This window comes from Drosophila miranda, chromosome XL, assembly GCF_003369915.1.
Source record: "Drosophila miranda strain MSH22 chromosome XL, D.miranda_PacBio2.1, whole genome shotgun sequence".
In the NCBI taxonomy this organism is placed as follows: Eukaryota; Metazoa; Arthropoda; class Insecta; order Diptera; family Drosophilidae; genus Drosophila; species Drosophila miranda.
Window position 1 is genome coordinate 10,752,269 of NC_046673.1, and position 23,101 is coordinate 10,775,369.

The 23,101-nt window shown below is 45.4% G+C and overlaps 3 protein-coding genes across 4 annotated transcripts; 1 reads left to right on the top strand and 2 right to left on the bottom strand.

Annotated features, from left to right (window-relative positions):
• Positions 1-3,091: 3,091 nt before the first annotated feature.
• On the bottom strand, positions 3,092-8,703 carry LOC108165190 (uncharacterized protein ZK546.14). Of its 2 annotated transcripts, none has more exons than XM_017301263.2 (3): positions 8,412-8,703; positions 4,005-4,930; positions 3,092-3,935 (listed from the first exon to the last, which is right to left on the bottom strand). In XM_017301263.2, exons 2-3 carry the CDS (start codon positions 4,921-4,923, stop codon positions 3,391-3,393), a joined length of 1,464 nt encoding a protein of 487 aa, XP_017156752.1. In that variant the 5' UTR covers positions 4,924-4,930; positions 8,412-8,703; the 3' UTR covers positions 3,092-3,390. The 2 variants fall into 2 exon arrangements, with proteins under 2 accessions (XP_017156752.1, XP_017156751.1); XM_017301262.2 differs by having other exon boundaries at positions 8,408-8,703.
• Positions 8,704-10,344: 1,641 nt separating this feature from the next.
• Positions 10,345-11,622, top strand: LOC108164691. Its single transcript, XM_017300561.2, has 3 exons — positions 10,345-10,459; positions 10,536-11,060; positions 11,116-11,622. The coding sequence occupies exons 1-2, from the start codon at positions 10,438-10,440 to the stop codon at positions 11,042-11,044; spliced, it is 531 nt and encodes a 176-aa protein (XP_017156050.1). The 5' UTR covers positions 10,345-10,437; the 3' UTR covers positions 11,045-11,060; positions 11,116-11,622.
• Positions 11,157-13,284, bottom strand: LOC108164690 (V-type proton ATPase subunit d 1). The gene is made up of 3 exons (XM_017300560.2): positions 12,927-13,284; positions 12,183-12,691; positions 11,157-12,114 (listed from the first exon to the last, which is right to left on the bottom strand). Exons 1-3 carry the CDS (start codon positions 13,051-13,053, stop codon positions 11,698-11,700), a joined length of 1,053 nt encoding a protein of 350 aa, XP_017156049.1. The 5' UTR covers positions 13,054-13,284; the 3' UTR covers positions 11,157-11,697.
• Positions 13,285-23,101: the final 9,817 nt, after the last annotated feature.

Genomic DNA, 23,101 nt, shown 5'->3' on the forward strand with positions numbered 1-23,101 from the left:
TTCCATCAGCTGAGGCTCCATCCACAACACCATATTGAGCGCTTCTTCAATTTCGTCAGTGAGAGAGATCTATGCGTGGGAAATGGGAAAAAGGATCGGCTTAAACATTGACAAACACACACTAACAACTGGTTGGTAACGACAACGACCCCCTTAAAGACACGTCCCAATTAATGACTGATCTAAGGGGTCTCAAATTTAAGAGACACTGAAAGACCCGTCACATATCCCTCATTATGTTGTGCCCCTTTTGGGAAACAAGGGAGAGAGATGTGTACGTTTGTATTTACCTACATTTGATCTATTTAGACCTTATATATATGTGTACTTATATATCAATATACTCGTATTCTCGATGTATTATCATATACTATATACTATTGCTGTACAATGTTTGTTACAATTTGTGCTTTTTGTGAGAAACTATACAATGTTTGTAAAAAAAGTATGCTGAACCAAACTATACACAAATTTTTGATTAGAACTGAATAGCATTTTAATAGGACGGTTTTTGACGGGCAGCAAGGTGATTTCGTGTGATCACATTTGCGAGTGTAATATGCGAACGGAGTAAGATGCAATTTCTTTCCCGGGATTCTTCCCACATCTGTATTCCAAACTGTATTTTATTACAGATCCTTTAGATTATGAATATGTACATTTTATCATTCCGTTCAAAGTCAAATGAAATGGAAAAGAATGAGATTTTGCAGAAGGTAATAAACGTTTTTGTACGTACGTCAAATCGTACGTGTGTATTACGAAATCACAGGATTTCAATACTAAAGACGAACAAATACCAAAACTATGTACAAAACAAGAACATTTGTATGAGTTCCTAAAATTTATTAAATTGTATTTATTTATTGTATTAAATGCAAAAAAACCATCGGAAGGTAATTTTGCATTCAAAAGAAAACTTTTGATTGGTTTTAAGGCAAGAACCACAGGTCTGGTTGAGTAGATCACATCTATATACTTAGAGACCTTGTTTGGTGGGAATTAAAGCCTCTAACAAAATTTATTTTTTGAATAAAACAAAAAAGTCCAAAATTTTAGAAAGCTTAAACTTTGATACACAATTATATCTTCAAGTATTGGCCTTGCTGTAAACAAATCAAACATCGTAAATAAGGTCATACGTTTATCTTTCCAGCCTATTTAACTTTATACATTCCCAGCAATCCAAACGTTCACAAATGATATCGCATACGAGTCAAATGCGAGACTTAACCCGACAAAACGCTCGCATTCGACACGTCACACAGAGCCGAAGGCGCATTGCCGGACCGAAGGCACACGAGGGTCTGCTGCATTTTTTTGGCTTTCGACCGACAGCGCAGTCGCAGCGCACTTTCCTATTATAAAACTCCCGCTTGCGAGCTCGTTTGCGAGCATTTTGCGAAAGGCACGTTTGTTGGTTTGCTGGGTTTTTAATTAATGAAAACGATTTTTGAGAGTGTATTGCAAATTCTAAGTATGGAGATGTAAATTACTCTCGCACATCAGGTATCGATTGTCAAATCAATATATTGTTTATGGGAATTCAAATGAATGTATATCGACATGTTTATATCCAAGCAGTTTTGATGAAAATATATTAACCACAAGAATACATATTTAATCAAGTAGCAGTTAAAATACAAAAATTTAGGCTTAAATGCTTAAACCAAATGTGTTCTCTCATTGGGCGGAAGAGGGAGAATCATATTGCAGGTCTTCCACTTAATGAAGAGGAGGAGATATCCTCCGCCGATTCCGCGTTACCATAACGCATGGTTTAAAATTCATTTAAAACTTTACAAAAGGGTTCTTAGTCCGGCGGACAGTAGCTCCAGTGGCTTACTGTGGTTTCAATATTGCAATTTTATTGTAGATATTTTCAATAGTTTCGCCATATGCCAAATAATCGGATATATGCCCATCCATGTAGTTTGAGAAGTATTTTTGGCCGCTGTCTCCATTTACACACATAAATAGTAGTTTGAGAATGAAGGGTGCACTCAGATACTTCCTCCCGTCGCTTGCTTCGAGTTTTGGCCTTGGAGATGTGACATGGCCAGCTTACACATTTATATGCCTTTAGAAGTGCATTAATTGTACTGTTTCTTCTGTGACTAGGCCTATTGAGCAGTAGATTCGGTCAAAAGCCGCAACATATATTTACTAATTGAACTAATTAAATATTTTATACAGGCTGCTACTGCACGCAGTGTAATTTATGCCCAGTTTATTGTGTTTAAATGGAATTGTAATGTAAATTTAATTACATTTTACTGACAGGGGGACAACAGCAAGAACCCCATCATTGGATTTGACAATTACATTCTAATTACTAGTGGTTGCCATACATCAGAATTGGACATCTGTCACAAACCGTCAACGAGCTCTCACTCCGCCAAAAGTGAAGCAACTAATACGAATATACATAGGTGAAATGGGCTACTTAAATGCATTCCAGATATACTTGGGCCATGGCTAATATGGCTAGAGAGAAAGAGCCACAGAAACAAAGTCAGTGCCAGGGAAATAGCAGTATATATAAACTAGCTGACACGGAAAATATTGTAATAAAATAATAGACATATTCCATATTTGGCTTTACTCGAATTCGAGACGAAAAAACAAAGCGGATGTCTGCGTTTGTCTCCGTACCAATTGTCCTTGTTGATTTCATTTTTCACGTTCATCTCGCGCCTCTTGTCGTTGAGATTTACGCGACGTGCTCACACGCACATTTTCGATATCTTAGTCGATTCATTCTTCTGTTCTTTCGGCTCTACAATTTAGCCTTATTCGTTCGACGGCCTAATGGCATTGTTCACTGTAACACACAAAAAATGACCAAATTGCTTTCCATACTGATGATAGTCGTTATGCAAACCTTTCACAGCCACCGAGCATGTTACACCCACTCAAATACATCAAAGCATACTTGATAAATGCATACAAAATCGGTCTAGCACCGTGGCCTGAGACCTTTATATATTAGAATAGTATATGGAGACAGAGGAGCAGTTCCAGTTCCAGTGGATCGACGAAAGAACAAGTTCAGGCCAAGGGCTAGGCCATCTGGAATTCAAGTCGGAGGTGATTTTCAATATTTATTCTTTAAAAATGTAAATAAATTAAACGTAAATTTACGGAAAAAAACCACTTGCTTGAATCGCGCACCCGAAAATCTCAATCGAATAAATAGATAATAAATAAATTTCGTGAAGCAAGCGCATTGTTTGACGAGACCCTTAACAGATAGTATTACGTAACCCTAGCACCAGCAAGCCTGACTCCGACTCCGACTCTGGCTCCTGCTCTAGTACCAGTCCCAGTTCCATCTGCATTTCCGGATCCGGGGGTACAAGGTATTTACACGGTCCTCGCGACGGCCGCTCAATTGAAGAAGTCGAGGATGCCGTTGAGCAGCTCGTAGGCGAAGCCGGACTCCTCGCCGGCTCCGGCGGACACGGCCTTCTTCTTCTTGTTCTTTTTCGCTTTCTTCGACTTCTTTGCCTTGGGCGTTGTCGAGTCGGAGGAAGCCTCGGCTGGCGCCGGCGTCACTGCGCCGACGGCTTCCTCCACAGCATCCTCTGCCACGGCAGCCGGAGATGGGGCAGCAGCGGTAGCGCCCGCGTCATCTTTGCTCTGGACCAGGTCGGTGGTTGTCTGAGCCTCCTCACGGGTCTGATCCCCGGCCGGGGTGATGGCAGCAGCAGCAGTCGCTGGCTTCTTTACGGGCTTCTCATCGTCGTCGTCGTCCAGTTCGTCGAGGAGTCCGGCCAGGCTGAAGCCACCGTAGTCGGCTTCCTCGGGCGCCTCAGCGTCATCGTCCTCGGTGTAGTCATCGGTATCGTCATCATCGTCTGTATCCGTCTCGGTGTCGGTGTCGGCGTCGGCGTCGTAGTCATCCTCCTCATCCTCGTCGTCGTCGCCACCAGCTGAAAGGGAGTACAGTAAGAGGGTTACCATTAGTCATGCCACGGGCGTTGGAGGTGGGGAAGGCTTACCGGCAAAGCCGAAGATGTCGTCATCATCGTCGTCGTCATCGTCGCCGCTGGGCTTGGCAGGCAGGGGCTCAGCCTCGGCCACCCGGAGTCCGTCCTTGCCGAACTTGAAGCAGGAGACGCGTAGCTGGGCCTCCACCTCATCGTCCGCGCGCAGCTCAAATGCCAAGCAGGCCTTGAAGTTGTCCTTGGCGCGGCCAAGACCGTAGACGCGGCCGCAGAACTGGTTGTAGCCGCCGGGCAGGCCCACGCAGATGGGGCGGGCCTTCTTGCTGGAGATGCGACGCGAGGCGAGCGTGATGTCGCCGTACTTCAACGAGACGCTCATCTCGTCGTTGCCCAGGTAGGCGATCTTGGCGCAGCCCTGTCCGCTGGGCAGCAGGGGCAGGCCAATCTTGCGGCAGCAGTCGCAGTGGGTCTCCGTGCACTTGCAGTACCTGTTGATCGGGTTCTTGTCCTCCGTGACCGGCTTGACCGTGGTCACCTTGGGTGCCACTGTGGTCACAGCGGCGGGCACAGCGGCGGGCACAGCAGCAGCGGCGGCAGCAGCTGCAGCGGGAGCAGGGGCAGGAGCGGCAGCGGCAGCGGCAGCGGCGACGGGAACCACATCCGCAACCGCATTGACAGCTTCAGCTGGCAAAGCTTCCACATCGCCGCTGGAAATCTCGTTGGCGCTCTCATCGATCAGCGAGGTAGAGGCGGAGGCGACTTCATCGGCTATGTCTTCGACGTCATCCACCTTGGGTGGATCCGATTCTGGGGGCGCCACGTTTGGGTCGATCTCCTCGGGCGGCAGGTCCAGCTGCTTGAAGTTCTCGGAGATCTTGTCAGTGCGCCTGAAGACGGTCTTGGCGTCTGCCAACGAGACAAAGGCAGCGCTGGCCACCAGCAGGAGCAGCATGATATTCCTGGAGCTTCCCATTGTCAAACTGCAAAGGAAAATATTACGTGATAAGCGATTGGGATTGCCAGTTTTAATAATGATCTACAAAATCGTCGAAATCGATCGATAAAATTTCTCCGCATTCCTCCGCTGTCTCTTTCTCGCCAGGTATTTTTGCAAAAGAAATGTATTTAAATAAATATTGACATAATTTCTTTCACTTTTTCAGTTTCCCCAGCATCTTCTTCTTTCTGGCATCCCCCTCGTCCGCCTCCGCCTCCGCGATGCGATGCGACGCTTCGGTTTCCAAAACTTGGACAAAGGCAGTGTAAACAAATTACGAGTAAGAGCGCCTTCTAGCGGTCCGCTCCGTCAATGGAAATCAATAGTGCCCAAAAAAAAAAGCTCCAAAACCAACAACAAAAAACGAGAGTGAAATCTTGTTGAATAGGCCCCAATAGTTATTTAATTGACGATTGGGGTTAGGCCTCATTAGAATACTACGGGGCCAATCCCCACTCCCGCCCACCACCACAGACCTCTGCTTTTGGGCCAACAGGTTCGAAGCCAAGTTGCAACTCCAACCAAAAAAACAAAACCAAGCTCAAGCTCGCCTTGTGCTTTTTTTCTCTTTTGTGGAGAGGGGCCTGGGCCGGGAGTCACCGCTGGCAAAGTGAAATTTCTGCTATTGACTCATTTGCCCCTCAAGTGCTTCGTAGCGGGGTGGGTCGAGGGGGAGGGGAGCTGTCCGAATCAATTAGCGGCTTTTAACTGGAGCTCGGCCAGAGAAATGCAGAAGGCCCAAGAAGCTGATGCTGGTGCTGGTGCCCCGAATCATTTAAATGTGAATATGCATGATTGTGCGTGTAACGGTTGAATAGATTGAATCTGGTATCCACCACTGGTATCGAAACTTTTCAAAAACTATCATACACATACGACGTTAATTCTATTCCAATAACCTCAAGTGTTGTCTTCATGTATTCCCACATACATATCTTTGCCTTACATAATTTCCAGCTCTTTCACTTTGTTCCACTTTCATTTTTGTCTTTCTCCGCTTCTGCCTCATCTGCTTATCTTCCGTTCAGTCCAGGCGTCGGAAATCATTCCATTGATGACCTTCCGCATGTTTTGGGGCAACAAAAAGCCAGAATACTGAGATAACTGGAGGGATAGAAAGTGTGTGTGACCTAACATGGCCTAACAGCGGTCTGCAAGGGTCCCGTAAGTGTAACCGTGTAGCCCGTGCATCCCAATCGGTTAGGATTGCATCTGATTGGATATACTGTGCCCATGTCTTCCACAGAAGTTTTTCTATTTATGAAAGCTTATATTTTGTATATCGTTCGGTCACATGTGTCTGACTGTTTGGAAACTTAATATATTGGGTTGGCCAGATGGTTGCACAGACCGTTTATTTTACAACATAATCTAAATAAACTCTTCCACACTTGTGGTTTAATTTCCCGTTAAATCAATTGCTTGTAGACGCAGATTGAAAGATGCAACACGCACACCCACATCGTAATAATTTCACCTGGGTCTCGGTCTGGGTCTGGGCCACAGGTGAGGCAGAAATTCCAATACGTAACCGGGCGTCCCATTTGCATTCCACATTTGGAACAAAAACCGAAAATGGTAAAAAAAAACAAGCACAATGGAAAGAGAAGAGAGAATATACATATGCATGGCTCCACGTGTGTCCAACTAGTTGGCTCTTTCGCTCTCACTCGTACCCCCGCTATGCGTCTCTATCTCGCGGATCGAGTTTTTTTTTTTGGCTTGCAAGACAGACGCATATTTTCTAATTTTGTCAATAAATTATAACGGTTGTGAAAAGTTATTAGCATTAATTAATTATTAAACGCATAGGAAAATAGAAAGTGAGTTGGATATTGTTAGATATATTTTCTGTATTTCTGTTTCTGTTTTTGTTGCTGAGTTTATCAGAAATTATCATAACACAATCCCGAGCGAATAATACGATCCAGCTAAGAGTGGGGTTGATGATGGCCCATTGAAATCGAAATCGAAATCGAACTGTTAATTATTCGGCTTCGGAAGCGAAAGTGTTGACCTCCTCTTCCCCGCAACCGCTTGGTGTGGGGCTCTGCTGCAAAAATTCCAACAAAATTTCTTTTCCCCATCATAGGCTCCATCGTCTGGCAATCCGCAAGGCGTGGACCGTGATTACCAAACGCGCTCGAGCTGCGATTATGCTAAGCAGTTCGTCAGACTTTTACATCCTTTCATGGTTTATATAACCCAATAGACACCGCATTCACAGTGGCATACCCGTAACACTGGCATCGGCACTGGCATTTGCATAATTTCTTCAGTTTTCGGTTTTCGGTTTTCTGTTTTTCTGTTTTTCTTTTCGGCTGCTGTGAGGCTAGTTTTCTGCTTGATTTGTCTTCTCTGTGTATCTGGCTCTGTGCATGTTATGTGCTTACCACTTTCTTCAGACGCCTCCGACATTGATTTGTGATGTCTACGTGTGGGTGAAATCGCTGGGGCGCTTCCACAGAGCACAAGTAAGCCAGCAGCAGGCAACAAGTAAGGAGGAAGAAATCAAAGTTACCATAATAATGATGACCATGTCGAGACCCATGCCAAAATTAAGGTTAAGTTCTTTAATGCAGCCAACGGAGAAATTTTTTGTTTGCCATCTGCGTGGGCCTCGATCACGAATAGGTCAGTGGGGAGCGCGGGTAACGGTCAGCACACAACGGACAGTGTGAGTGTGTGTGTGTGTGAGTGTGGGTCGCATTTCCGGTCAAGGCTGACCCGATGGACCAGAAAATTAACCTTCTCAAGCGAGTGGCAGTGTTATTAGTCCCATTTAAAAGCCATCGTGGGTTCTTTTGGATACAAAAAAAGTGATCACTGGGTACCAGAGGATGCTTGATCGTCTACTACAATTGTGTAGGGCTAGATCTACTCGGAAAAGTCTTGGACAGCTCCACTTTCCAGTGGCACCAAAGGTATGGAGAGCAGAGCAGAGAAGAATGCGATGCGAAGATGGTAGAAAGTAAAACGAAGAATGTAAACGCTTCAGTCTCGTCTGGTTTCTTTTGTTTTGCCAAATTCAAATAAGTTAATGGCGGGCCTGAAGAAGAACGACCAGAAGCACAAACAGAAGCGGATAACAAACGACGTAGATGGTTAGGTTGGGGGAAAAGACACCTCAGCCAGAGTCAGAGCCAGAGCCAGAGCCAGAGCCAGAGCCAAACTGGTTGACACAATTTCACGGCGACTTTTACGTGCAATTGCCTTGGCATGGTCAGGCATTGGCTGTGCTTTTCCTGGTCTTCAACTGCGACTTCAGTCATCATCTTTGGCCAAGTTAAGTGCCGCCGAGCGTGCGTTCTACAACTGCTGTCTGCGACCGCATTTCTCATTTGTCAGACAAACAAAAACTACAAAAACAACCGATCCGAAACGATCCGAACCGATCCGAACCCAGGTGAAACAGATGGCCCAATGTGTACAGTGCTTGCGCACGATTCTTTGGTCATACCTACAAGTGTGCTCTCCTGGCGGGACACTCCACTCGCTGGGGATGCGGGTTGGGCACTCAACTTCAGGGGCGGCCACAGAACAATCAATCAATAAAGCACTTGAACAAAAAAATCGTTTCAACTAACACTCCGTTTAACGGCAAATCGCAGAGCGGCAGCAGAGAAGAAATATTTATTTATTTTTCTTGTAACTTGGCGCGTGCTGTATGCTGGGCTAGGAGCTTTTCTGGCTTGTGGGAAGCTCGGAGCTTTTAAAGACTGAACTGAACGTTCGAAGACGCGAAACACAACTGCGACGAGTCGAAGGCATCGAGCCGAGTTATTGGCGATTTCAGCGGCCGAGCCGAGCTCCAGTGGGACCCACAGCTGATCGAGCCCAAAGAGGGGCTTTCTTTTCCCATCGAACGTGTTGGCTTTGGCACCTGTTCTCTGCCAGACCAGGGCCTAACGGTACCGTAAGCGATATGTGGGCACGTACACCGGCTGCTCGCACAACGAACATGTTCGTCTGGCTCATAACATACATACGATCGCTCGTAATTAACCCCCGCTTCGAACTCTTGTCCACTGGTAATTTGTGCCACTTGGCCAGTGCTGCAACTCTCTTCCTCTTCCTCATCCTCAACCGCCTCCTGGTGATGAATTACGTCTGGGATCTCTTTGTCTGGGCCTAGAGATCCCCCGACGATGCTGCACACAGCACAAAGGAGACAAACTAAGGACCGCACCCTCTAAAAAAGCGTGAACCTTGAAGTGGCCAAGGAACTCTGTCCCCGAGACAAAGAAGATCTTCAAGGTGATTGGGATTCTCCAGCGAAACACAGCTAGACGTGATCGAACTCCACAATTGAACTGAGACTGATGCTATCTGCAAGATTGGGAGTAGCATCTTCTTTCTTCTCAAATGGATTTAACACAGAGACTGATCATCATTCGGTATTCTGCTTGTATTTAATAAACATGGCAGTAACTTAAATAAATAAATGTTGTTGAGTTGCAATATTGAAAACAATCCCATTTATTTAAAATTTTATTTGTCCACCATGTCAAAAAAAAAGTCATTAAAAAAAGATTTCCATATACTTTTGTCACCATATTGTTTTCTAAAATTATTGAAAGGTAACTAATTTAACCGATGGGCATATAATTTCATTGAGTTTGATCTGAAAACCCATTAGAACAAGCAAAAGTTCACTCCTTCGAATTTTTTTAATATTTTTATAGTTTTGTTTTCTTTTAGAATTTTTCCTAAAAGAGAGGTTATTCTTGAAACAATTGATACAACATACTGGACTATATAGAAAAAAAGCCAGAAAATTTTCCCAAACTCGGCTAACGGTATATTTTGTAACGCCAGTAACGAAAAAACAGGACAGGACAGGACAAGATGTATTATACCTTAAAAAATCATCACTGAATATTTGATATATATGCGAACAAATTTTATACAGATTTTCACCCCCAATTCGCAGAATTTTGAAATTTTGAGCCACATCCTTTGAGGATTACCATTTCTGTTTTTGTAACATAAGGTCATGGTCTTTTTTTGGGTTATATGGGCTGCCATTGGCTACCTTTAGGGCTACCTAAAAATGTATTCAAATAGAATAAATTTGTTTATAAAATTGTACTTTTTCATTATTATTTTTATCATTAAAACGTAACGCCTGAATGGAAATGCCCATATAGCAAATATTTAGTTAAGAACTTTTTCTTCCTGTTTTTACAATTGAATATTCATCGAATAAGTACTCTGTTCCTACCATTCCTAACTACTAGCTGTATACTTTTAAACATGACTATACTTTTAATGCCCCTGCAGAGTTCATAAATTTCTCAATGATACAGATATTTCATCGTTTTCGATAGCCCACATAGGCTACAAGTAGAAATTAAATCTTCACAAAAATCCTAGTAGGCCGTTCTTTCTGAGCTATGTAGTATTTCAAGTCGAACACAGTCACAGATTCATATTATCAAACAACAGCAACATATATTTTCTAGATTAAAAATATTTCAAATATTTGCCATGAATAAAGAAGTAATCTCTGGTAAGTAAGCAATCAAATGAGATCCTCTTACTATTAAACTGATGAAAATTCCGCTATGAATGTCTTTTGGCAAAAGAGATGGACGATTTTGAGTCGGTGCCGTGCCGCAGGCGTTCCGATGAGCTAAAGGTGTACGACAGCAAGACTCGCGTTATCTGGCCGGCCCCAGATAAACGGTCTGAGTCCGGCAAGATGCTGGCCAACATAGTCGTTGAAAATTCAAAGAATATGTCTCCTAAGAAACAGAAACCCAGATTCACTTGGCATTGTACTTCCCACGGAACTTACCAGCGCAAACTGGTGACGGATGACGATGACGGAACACTGGAAACAGCACCAGCTGTTGGTCCCCGGCTGGGCTTGGCATCCAAGGATCAGGAATATTTGATCAATTCCATTCCGAGTGCCATAAATTTGACCTCCCAAATGCAGGAGGAAGAATTGCTGCAGAATGCTGAAAAATCTGAAAAGGGCATGGCTCTGTCGGCCAAAAAGTCCACTTCTAAATTGTTGAAATCGTTTAAGAATTATGTCAAAGAAAATCTGATGTTCCAAAGCTGTGCCAATCAGACATTTACCGATTAAAACACAAGTGAAAATGGTATATTTCATATTATATCATATTTATATGTATATCAGATTGATCCTTTTTCTAGGCGATGGGATGGCTGGTTGGGACAAGGAATAGACAGAACCGTTTGAGGGAATGTTTGAAAACATGTTTTAATAATTGATTTATCATTCACATATGTAGGGTTTTTCTTGTATATGTAAGCATTTCTATATAGTAGATAACATATGTATGGTGCTGATGCTCTCCTCACCCAATGCTTGCTATTGATTTTGCGTTCATTCGATAATTATAAATATGTACACAAATACGAACCCTGAAAGGTACACTAGAAGATAACACTCCAGATGTCTCCTGAATACATACAGATACTGAGATATAGATATATAGATATCTGCAGCTTTGGAGCGATCGAGGGAATACTTGTGGAAGCAGAAAGTGCTGAATTTAACTAAAAACTTGAAAAGAACTTATCGGGGGAGCGACAGTAATACTCGTAACAAAACTACACACATCTACATATATGCACAAAGACACAATATAATATACATTAAACAATTGATAACAAGGGATTGGTGGAGAACCAAAAAAATATATCTTGGAAGGGCAGAAAGAAAAAAAAAAACGAGTAATAATTATTTGAATGCCGGCGAAGCGGCTGATTGGCTTAGAAGATTGGTATGTAGTTGTCGATTTTGGCGCGATGCTTCTGGGCCACGCACTCAGCAATCCAGACAATGTTGCGGCACTCCTGCTCCTTGAGCTTAAGGTACGCGTAGAAGACACCGAAGTGGAACTGTTGCAAGAAAGCGTACACGTTCAGCTTGACTTCGTGCTCGAAGAACTTGTCTTCGAGTGTCTTGTCGCCGGGATTGTTGCCGGAGCCGTCGAAGAGAGCGGCGTATTCCGCATAGTACTCGGCCACGGTCTTCACTTGCTCGTAGTCGTCGGCACGGGCCAGAGCGGCCAGTCCATCGGGGTACATCTTGCCGCAGTTGGGATACAGCTTGGCGCGATCGTCCTTAGACAGCTCAGTGCCGAATGAGTTGATCGTGATGATGATGGCACGGCGATCGGCCTCAAACTGAAAGCATACGAACATAACCCAGCAATGGAGGTGACACCAAAGGAGCAAACTGGCTTCCCACTTACCGCCAAGATCTCGCACATAACATCTGCTGTGGCACCGCCCATGTTCTTGCAGAAGTTGTAGAAGGCCTCCAGGTAGGCTTTGTACAGCGTGTTGCGGATGATCTCGATGTTCATCTCGTCGAGATCCTGCTCGGAAATGCAGTCGACAAAGAACGGGGCGAGCGGCGTGTCCACCAGCACGGCGTTGTACAGCTCAGCGGGCGTCGACGCCACATGGATAGCCTCCATCTGCTCAAAGCTGCCCAGCGGATGGCACTTGGGTATCAGCTCCGAAATGGGACGCTGGTGCAGCGTGCCCGTAATGAGCAGGATGATGTTGTCGATCATATAGCCATAGGTTATGAAGTCCAGGAAGTTGGATAGCGGCTCCACAGCATGGTTGCGCATATGCTGGAACTCAATGACCAGCTTCTCCCGCAGCTTGTCATCGATCACGGACACCGACAGCGGTGAGGGCTCGTTGGCCAGGAAGCTGCCGTAGTCGGTGCCTTGCAGATGGAGTTTCAGATCTAAAATCGAACGGGCAGCAATTGCAATTTAAGTTCGTCGAAAATGTGTTAAATTGTTAAAACATCACAAGACAAGCTTACACACACAGCGTAACAGCACACGCAAACACACATTCATGCTCATGCATATACATATGTATACATACAGTGCTGCTGCTGATATCAGCCACGGGCGCACGGTCACATGACAAAGCGGGCGTATGGGTATGTATGGAGGCGACCAGCCCACACTCACCTTCCAAGGTCTCGCACTGCACCAGATTCAAGTAGTCCGCCTGCTTCAGGATGCCACACTTGAAGCCACGGCACAGGCCCTCCAGATAGCCATTGTCAATGTTGAACATGAATCCTGAGCTGTCCATCTTTGTCACTTACAAATCAACACACAAAGCAAAAAAGCACACGACACACGGAACAGTAATAGGGCAGTTGAAAGAAAGTCTGGACTCGGGCGGCGGGCTGCGAATCTGGCTCGATTGAATTGCGCGAAATGTGTAAGAAATCAACGGAGCTGTGATGAAAATTCAACCTATTTTTCTCTTTAATCGATCGACAAGTCATATGATTTTTTTTCAGCACTAGCGCGTTGCAGAACGGCCAGTGTGACCTGACTTTTCGATATGATATACGGTCCGACCCTCAGAAATATACCAAAATATATCGTCTCTTTTGAAAAAATACCGGAAATATACCGACGAAGTCAAGTTATATTTTACACATTCCTCGTTTTTTATCTTCCGTTGAATATTCTCAGCTATATAGCATATTTAGCCATGCCCACATAATTTTATACGATTGATGAATCAATTTTCTTTTATTTCTTAATACTTGCTTTTATTTCATTTTGCGTAAAAAGAGGTTTTAGCGAAATAAGTTAAACAAAAAACAAGTAGCGAAATAGGTCAATCAAGACAAACGAAAAAGGAAATTGCTCAATTTTGATATTCCATTGAATAATGCTGACTAACTAAATCTCTCAGCAATGCCCACATGGTTTTATCCCATTGATGAATAAATTTTCTACAAGATTGGATAGTTTTAATCCTTGCTTTTATTGTATTTATTGTATTTATTGTAAAAAAAGGTTTAAACAAAAAAAGAGACGCTATATTGCGTGTAAGCCGTAGTATAGGCCTTTGTATACCCTATTTTGTTAATTTTATATGAAAGTATAAATATTGATATGAAGATAACACGTAACTAATAAAGAACTTTTCTCAAATTGACATTTTTTAGACATATTCATGTATATGATGAGTGTTTTATATACATATATATCTCGATCCTGATACTTATTCTTGGTCTCTGTAAGAAGACAATAAGCTCTAAAATATCGTTGAAATATTGAAAATAACATTAAATAATATTGAATAATATTAAAATATATTGAAAATAAATTGTTTTTGCCTGGGATGACAAACACATTCACAACTCTATAACATCTATTTCCCCCAGGGTATGTGTGCATGGAATGGGACTCATTGTTGTCATCCGGTTATGCCGACTAGTTCTTGGTTATTCTTTCTTCCGTCGAATATTCCCAGCTATAGTACATTTAGCCATGCCCAAATTGATCCAATTGATGAATCAATTTTCTATTTAACTGGTGTATTCTTAGTACTTGTTTTTATTGGATCCTTTCTGAAAAAGAGATATAGCAAAAAAGGTCAGAAAAAAAAAAATTTAGGAATCGTGTCGAAATGTCATTTAGATCCATGTCCCAGGCCACACCGAAATATAACTCGTCATCAGCATCGAATTCCTTATCGTTTGCCATCAAAATCAAAATATTTCTAAAATTTCGGAAAAAAAGGAATGTTAAAAAGTAGATAAGGTTTTTTACACTGGCGCTTCCATGAGGTTTATGGGAAAAAACGGGAATACATTTTTGAAACGTACACAATTTCCCTCCAGGTGTCGCTTTTGGTAGTTACATTAAAATGTAGTTACCAAGTAAAGAGAAGAATTTAGTGGAAATTGTGGTTGACCTTTTTTTTTTTAGACAAAACCCCATAAAAGCAAGTATTTAATAAGTCAGTCAAGTAGAAAATCGATTCATTAATCGGATAAAATTATGTGGGCTTTGCTAAATGTTCCATATAGCTGGTAATATTTGTTATGGGCGGTTTTGGACAGAGCCGATAGGTATCAGGGCTGAAGAAGAAAGAGACAGCGGCATCTATAGTGGATCCTGGGAAGCAGTGGCAGAGTTGCGTGGGAGAAAAGGAAACGGGGCGAGGAGGAAGAAAAGAGAGAGTTTCCGGTGGAGAATAAGGGAGGCCGCACGTGCCCTGAAAGAAAAAAAGGAAAAAAAATCGGTGATCGTTGAGACGACGATCCCACCAAGACATCAGCGGCAGGCATCAACATCAGCAGAAGCGGCGGACATCGGCAGCAGCATCCCGGTACTGGCCAGGCCGGGAAACTGATGCGAGAACCGTCAGCGGAGCACCGGCACCAAGGGACCGTCAGCGGAGCACCGACTGGAGACACGTTTCTGTCCCCACACACCAGCCCCCCCCCGGGGAAAGAATCCGGACTTCAAAGCAGAAATACACACACACGATTCACACACACCCACCTTCATCCACCCACATCACACACAACCCACGCATGTATACCCTCATTCATAACACATCACATAACATCACCACATTTCGCACATCTACACCCGTCCGACCCACAATTAAACAATATATCACGATCATATAAAAAAACACCACGATCAAACGTAAACATCAGCAAGCATCAGGAAGCAACAACTTTTATCAAAGGGGGCTGCCAATTCGGCCGAAATAGGGTTTATTTTGTTGTTAGTATTTTTGTGTTAGTATTTGTTTCCTTTATATAAACCTAGATTATTAATTAATAATGTTCAAGTTAAATATGAAAATATAATGGATATAAAAATGAAAATTTGAAAAGAGTCATGAGTGAATAGAAAACGGTAGTTGGGTGGGACGAGAGCGAGAAGAAGAGCGGGACCCTGAATATGAAAAGGGAGCGAATTCAAAAGGTGGCGCTCATGGAAGGGTGGGACCCTGCTAGGGATAACGAAACCAACTATCCCCGCTGACGAAAGTGCCAACGAGGACAAGTCTGTCCTATAAATTAGATTTGTTTTTTTTGTATGTTTTTTTTTGTTTTTTTGTTTTGTTCAATCCGTCCCCTGGCTTATCGGGTCGGAAACACCCCTGACTTCCCCGTGAGCTAGCTGGGAACGATAGGCCAGGGTGGCAAAGAGGCGGATCATAACAAATGGCGCCCAATGGTAATAGAAGGGATCGATTTTAAACGCGAGTCTTAAAGACCCGGTGTAAAATGGAACCCTGGTAGAACGAATCTCAGCCGGTCCGCGAGCCGGGAATAAATCCTAGCCGTCGTAGCCGCTGAGATGAGTAGAAGAGAGGAAAATGGACATGATAGTTATGTATCGGAGGTAGAAGGGAAGGAAGTGTGTGTCCCGAGTTGTGGTCCAGGTATTACCAGGTGGTAGTAGCCTCGTTGTCCGACTCGTGGAGCTCGCTGTCTGGATCTGAAAAGAGGAAGAGGTGCCGGAGGATCTGTCGAGTCGTGGTCCGGGTTATGTCCAGAGGCATTAACGTCGTTGTCCGATTCTGGGGGATCCACGGTGATCTGAGGGAGGAAACAGCGAAGGGAGTTGGCACTTAGAAAAAGTAAGCGAAGGTAAATAGCAAGGGGAAAAGAAGGGAGTCCGCTCACCTGCAAAACAATTAATGCAGTTGTCTCTCGTCCCACCAAACAAATTAAAGGTGAATTTTTGTCTGAAGCAGTTTGGGAATTATATGTTTTTTTTTGTTAGTGATTTAGCAGACTATTGGAAAGCCGAAGCAAGAAAACCCAAAGGGAAATCATTTTTTTTTGAGGACTGACGATTCTCGCTAGCATTGTTTAAAAGCAATTTTAGAAGTAGGCATTAGGCAAGTCATCGGGAAAAGAGTATTTGTTTGGGAGAGGAAGTATTTAGTTATTTAGTGTTGCATTTAATTAGGCGATTAATTGTAGATGTAGGTGTTTATTTATTTGATTGAATCAATTTAGATATTTAGATTTATCAATTTATTGATTTAAATTAACCGATTTATGTATTTAAATTTATTTATTTGGTTATCTAAGCATTGAATTAATTATTCGCTTATTTATTTATTGCACTATTTATTTATTTGTTTTCTCGTTACGATTGAAGGTATTGAGGATTAATTAGCCAGGAACTAGGTGTTTAGTGGAGTAGGGTAGTCAGATAATAAACAATCCAATTTATTTATCACCAAGATAGTTAAGTAAATAGGGAATAGACGAAGGAAAGGAGTACGTTAGGAAAGTTGGTTGATGAGTGACCCGGAGATTTTTAAAGGGTCGGGGAAGACAAGGCGTAGCCCAGAGGCACAGCGCAGGTACCAGCCGTACAACATGCCGACGACTCGGTCCCAGGACGGTAAAGCCGGCAGTAGGCTGGAAGGGCCGTCGCAAGTGGCGGAAAACGTACATGCGGGGTTGTACCAGGAGGACCCAGAGGCCGGAGCGGTAGGAGGTCAACAGCGAACCCGTAAGGACCTGGTGTTACCGTCCGAGTTAAGCTCAGCCGTGAACGCAGCCTTAGCCCAAGCACAGGAGACCTACCGAGCGTCGCTCGGGCAGCAAATGGAAGCGCTGAGATCGTCAATGCAAGCAGACATGCTAGAGTTCATGCGAGAGATCAACGCTGTGGTGGGTTCGTTAAAAGCGGAGCGAACGGCGAGTGATGCAAATGGAAGGAATCGGGGATCAAATGCAACCAGTCTGGGAGGAGGTCAACAGGAAGCACCCGGGAACCAGCAAGCACATCCAACGCACTTGTTCGTGGACAACCGAACATTGGAGGCCGATCAGAGGACCCAAGCCGATCAGAGACCCGTGGAGGAGTGGCTGTTCAACGGGATGGGCGCAGGAGCAAACCCTAACAGGAATCGACCGAGTTTCGGAGAGGCTAGGCAGGAGCAAGTGCAGATACGAAGATGGGGACTTAGCTTCGACGGCGATCCAAAGGGGATGCCCGTGGCGGAATTCATATTCCGGGTGGAGCATCTACAGGCGTCGTATCAGGTACCGTGGGCGGAGGTGTTGAAAGCCTTTCACACATTGGTCAGTGGCCACGCAAGGGATTGGTACTGGATGCATGTGCGGACGGTAGGAATGCCGGACTGGCCGAATCTGAGATATGGTCTCCAGCAGCAGTTTCAAGTTCGTCGGACAGAGTTCGAGCGAGAGCAAGAGCTCAGGGAACGCCGACAACGCCACGGGGAGTCGGCGGACCAGTACATCCAGGAGATGTTGGTGTTGAGGTCGAGATTGCTGAATCCGTTCTCGGATTATGATCTAATAAAGATCATAAAGATCAATATTAGGGATGCAATTTCGAGGGTGATTTATCCAATGCAGATACCAAATCTCCAGAAGCTGCGAGAAGAGTGTGCGGACGCCGAGAAACTGCTGGCGACGCGATGGACAAGGAGCGGTCCAGACCATGGGGGTAGTAGGCGCAGGGAAGATCACAAAGTACATGAATTGGATGCGAACACTCACGACCCGGAGGAACAGACCGAGGCATTGGATGCTGTCCATAGGACGAGGGAATCCGGAGGCGACCGCACCCAGCTGAAGTGCTGGAATTGCGCTCAGCCGGGTCACACCTATTTTGAGTGTGAGTCGGCCGTACGTAACCTGTTCTGCTACAAGTGCGGGCTGGCCGGGGTCATCCTCCCTAAATGTCCTAAATGTCGGCCGGGAAACGCGAAAAGGAGCACGACGCAATTGGAGGAGTCGAGTTCCACGTCGCCGCGAAGCAGCCAATAGATAGGCCCTCCAACGTTAAATTAGATACCCCTAAGGAAAGAAGTAGCAATAAGAATATTTACACTACCATATATAAGGTTAACCAAGCGGTATTACCCGAAGCTAGATGGTCCGAACGCAAGCCGATAAAGGAAAGACAGCGGCAGTACGAACAGGCCAGGAATCGGATAATGGGGGACGAACTCGATGAGAGTATCCGAACGGGAGCAGTCAGAGCACAGCGGGCTCGGGACAGGTTTCAGGGGCGAAAGAGAAGGCGGCTCCAGGTGTGTGCTGCAGTCCACTCGGCAATTCGTCAGGATGACAGGCCATTCGCACGAGTGAAGTTGGGCCCGAGGACGCTGACGGGACTACTGGATACAGGGGCATCGGTGAGCCTTCTGGGGAAAGGTGGCCTGGAACTGATAGGAGAATTGGAGCTGAAACTTCAAGACATAAAGAAATTCTCAGTACAAACAGCGGGCGGCACTCCTCATAAAATACTGGGACATGTGTCGACAGTAATGACGTATGGAGGCCAGAAGCAGACTATGGAGTTGTTCCTGTGTCCCTCGCTGAAACAACCGCTGTACCTAGGGGTCGATTTCTGGCGGAAGTTTGGTCTGGCTCCGCATATAGTAGGCCTAGAACGACACAAGGAATTAGCCGAAATTGATGCTGAGGTGCTGACTAGGAGTAGACCAACGGAACCGCACGAATTGACGCACACGCAGCAGACACGTCTGGACCAGGTGAAGAACAACTTCAGGGCATTCGACACACATGGTTTGGGAAGAACGACGCTCGAAAGGCACGAAATTCAATTAATCGAGGGAGCCGTACCCGTAAAGGAGCGATTCTACCCGGTGTCTCCCGCGGTGCAAGAGCTGTTGTTTGCCGAGGTGGACGAAATGTTGCGCCTCGGAGTCATCGAAACCAGCGAGAGCCCGTGGAGCAACCGCGTGACGCTGGTACGTAAGCCGGAAAAAAACCGATTGTGTCTGGATGCGCGGAAACTAAACAAATTAACCGTGAAGGATGCTTACCCGCTGCAGAGCATCGAGTCAATTCTGAGCCGCGTAGAGGATACGGTGTACATCAGCAGCATCGATTTAAAGCACGCATTTTGGCAGATAGAGCTGGAGCCTGAAAGTCGGACGTACACAGCATTCACGGTGCCGGGCAGACCACTCTACCAATTTAAATCGATGCCCTTCGGGTTGTGCAATGCAGCCCAACGGCTGTGTCGGTTGATGGATCGAGTAATTCCACAACGACTCCGAAGCCATGTCTTTGTATACTTAGACGATCTACTAGTTATTTCCCGGACGTTTGAGGAGCATATACACCTGTTAGAGGAAGTGGCCAAGTGTCTCAAGGAGGCAAACCTGACAATTGGAAGAAAAAAATCGAAATTCGGCTATAAATATTTAAAGTATTTAGGGTACATCGTAGGCGACGGCGCACTTAGGACAGATCCGGAGAAAGTACAGGCGATCACCCAAATACCAATGCCAAGGAACGTGAGACAAATCCGGAGATTTTTGGGGACAGCTGGCTGGTATCGGCGGTTTATCCGAAATTTCTCGGCACTCTCGGCTCCTCTGACAGACTGTCTGAAAGGAAAAGGGCAATTTAAGCTGACGGAGGAGGCAGGAAAATCGTTCGAGGAGCTCAAAAAAGCACTTACCAGTGCCCCCGTGCTACATCACCCAGACTTTAAGAAGCACTTCTTCATCCAGTGTGATGCGAGCCACGTGGGGATTGGAGCAGTTCTCTTCCAGAGGGATGATGAAGGAGCAGAGCACCCGATCGCATTCTTTTCGGCGAAGCTAAGAGGGGCACAGCTCAACTATAGCGTGCCAGAGAAGGAGTGTCTGGCGGCGGTAAGAGCCATAGAGAAGTTCCGTGCATACGTAGAACTGATGCCATTCACGGTGATAACAGATCACGCGAGTTTGCAGTGGCTCATGCGATTCAAAGCACTGGATGGGAGGCTAGCCAGGTGGTCGTTGGCTCTCCAGGCTTATGACTTCGAAATCGAGCACCGCAAAGGAAAGGAAAATATCGTCGCCGACATGCTGTCACGTCCCTTTGACGTGGACGCTATCGACTTCCTGGAGTTCGACACCACAGCCTTCGAGGATGAAGAATACCGAAGAAAAATTGAGTCGGTCCAGAGCGATGAGGATGAATTCCCAGACCTGAAGGTGGAGGAAGGACTGCTGTTTAAGCGCACACAATTTGGCCGGCCGGAATTAGAGGAGTTTTCGTGGAAGCTATGGATCCCGGAAGCCCTGACGAGCACACTGATCCAACAGGCTCACGACAGCGATGGGGCAATGCATGGAGGAATCGCGAGGACACTGGGACGGCTGCGACAGTTCTATTATTGGCCCCGGATGACCGTGCAGGTGAAGGCATATGTGGCTGATTGTAACACCTGCAAAGAAACAAAACATTCAACACAGGTTCACCGTCCACTCATGGGGGCCGAAACCAGAACCGAGAGGCCGATTCAAAAACTGTACCTGGATTTCCTGGGTCCATATCCGAGGACTCGAAGTGGCAATGTGGTCATACTAATAGTCCTCGATCACATGTCCAGATATGTCTGGTTGAAGGCTTTGCCTAAGGCGACGTCTTCGGCCGTGATCCGATTCTTGCACGCCGAGGTCTTCGCGCAGTTTGGCGTGCCTGAAATAGTGCATACCGATAATGGAAAGCAATTTGTGTCAGCTGAATTCTCTCAATTCCTGGATAGGAGAAGCATAACGCACCTGAAGTCGGGGAACTATGCACCGCAGGCGAACGCGGCCGAACGAGTGAACCAGACTGTACTGGCAGCAATAAGGACATACGCTAGTGAGGATCACACGCGCTGGGACGAGAAGCTGACGGAGATCCAGTGTGTGGCTAGGAGCGCTATACACACGGGTATCGGGACGTCGCCATACTTTGTGTTGTTTGGGCAGCACATGTTTACTAGCGGCCGAGATTATAAGTTGGCACGCAGACTGGGCGCCCTAAATGATGCACAAATGTCACCCTTGGCGAGGAGTGACAAGATGGAGATAGTCCGAGATGAGGTCCGAGGAAACTCTCATAAAGCCTACAACAGAGCGAAGAACAGGTATAATCGAAAAGCTCGAGAAATTAGGTACTCACCGGGTCAGGAGATATATAAGCGGAATTTCGTGTTGAGCAAATTTAAAAACAACATCAACGCGAAGTTCAGCCCAAAATACGTCAAGTGCCGAGTGATCCGGAGTATGGGCAACAGTCTGTACGAGCTGGAGACGTTGCAAGGCTCACGTATTGGGGTGTTTCACGCAAAGGATCTGAAGCAGTAGCCCAGGCATCTCAGTCGATGGAGCCAGAGACTCTCAATCTCAGGGTGTGGGCGATGGCCTACGTTTGGGGCCTCTTAATTGAAAAAGCCCGCCAGCTTGGCACTCCCGTTTCGGCGGAGTAATCCTGGAAACGGTAGTGTGGTGTTATGGGCGGTTTTGGACAGAGCCGATAGGTATCAGGGCTGGAGAAGAAAGAGACAGCGGCATCTATAGTGGATCCTGGGAAGCAGTGGCAGAGTTGCGTGGGAGAAAAGGAAACGGGGCGAGGAGGAAGAAAAGAGAGAGTTTCCGGTGGAGAATAAGGGAGGCCGCACGTGCCCTGAAAGAAAAAAAGGAAAAAAAATCGGTGATCGTTGAGACGACGATCCCACCAAGACATCAGCGGCAGGCATCAACATCAGCAGAAGCGGCGGACATCGGCAGCAGCATCCCGGTACTGGCCAGGCCGGGAAACTGATGCGAGAACCGTCAGCGGAGCACCGGCACCAAGGGACCGTCAGCGGAGCACCGACTGGAGACACGTTTCTGTCCCCACACACCAGCCCCCCCCGGGGAAAGAATCCGGACTTCAAAGCAGAAATACACACACACGATTCACACACACCCACCTTCATCCACCCACATCACACACAACCCACGCATGTATACCCTCATTCATAACACATCACATAACATCACCACATTTCGCACATCTACACCCGTCCGACCCACAATTAAACAATATATCACGATCATATAAAAAAACACCACGATCAAACGTAAACATCAGCAAGCATCAGGAAGCAACAACTTTTATCAAAGGGGGCTGCCAATTCGGCCGAAATAGGGTTTATTTTGTTGTTAGTATTTTTGTGTTAGTATTTGTTTCCTTTATATAAACCTAGATTATTAATTAATAATGTTCAAGTTAAATATGAAAATATAATGGATATAAAAATGAAAATTTGAAAAGAGTCATGAGTGAATAGAAAACGGTAGTTGGGTGGGACGAGAGCGAGAAGAAGAGCGGGACCCTGAATATGAAAAGGGAGCGAATTCAAAAGGTGGCGCTCATGGAAGGGTGGGACCCTGCTAGGGATAACGAAACCAACTATCCCCGCTGACGAAAGTGCCAACGAGGACAAGTCTGTCCTATAAATTAGATTTGTTTTTTTTGTATGTTTTTTTTTGTTTTTTTGTTTTGTTCAATCCGTCCCCTGGCTTATCGGGTCGGAAACACCCCTGA

Coding starts and splice junctions, on each gene's coding strand:
- LOC108164691 (XM_017300561.2), top strand. CDS start 10,438: ATGAATAAAGAAGTAATCTCTG. Junction 10,460..10,535: donor GAATAAAGAAGTAATCTCTG/GTAAGTAAGCAA, acceptor TTTTGGCAAAAG/AGATGGACGATTTTGAGTCG.
- LOC108164690 (XM_017300560.2), bottom strand. CDS start 13,053: ATGGACAGCTCAGGATTCATGTTCAACATTGACAATGGCTATCTGGAG. Junction 12,692..12,926: donor GCAGTGCGAGACCTTGGAAG/GTGAGTGTGGGC, acceptor GTTCGATTTTAG/ATCTGAAACTCCATCTGCAA. Junction 12,115..12,182: donor TTATGTGCGAGATCTTGGCG/GTAAGTGGGAAG, acceptor GTATGCTTTCAG/TTTGAGGCCGATCGCCGTGC.
- LOC108165190 (XM_017301263.2), bottom strand. CDS start 4,923: ATGGGAAGCTCCAGGAATATCATGCTGCTCCTGCTGGTGGCCAGCGCT. Junction 3,936..4,004: donor CGACATCTTCGGCTTTGCCG/GTAAGCCTTCCC, acceptor ACTCCCTTTCAG/CTGGTGGCGACGACGACGAG.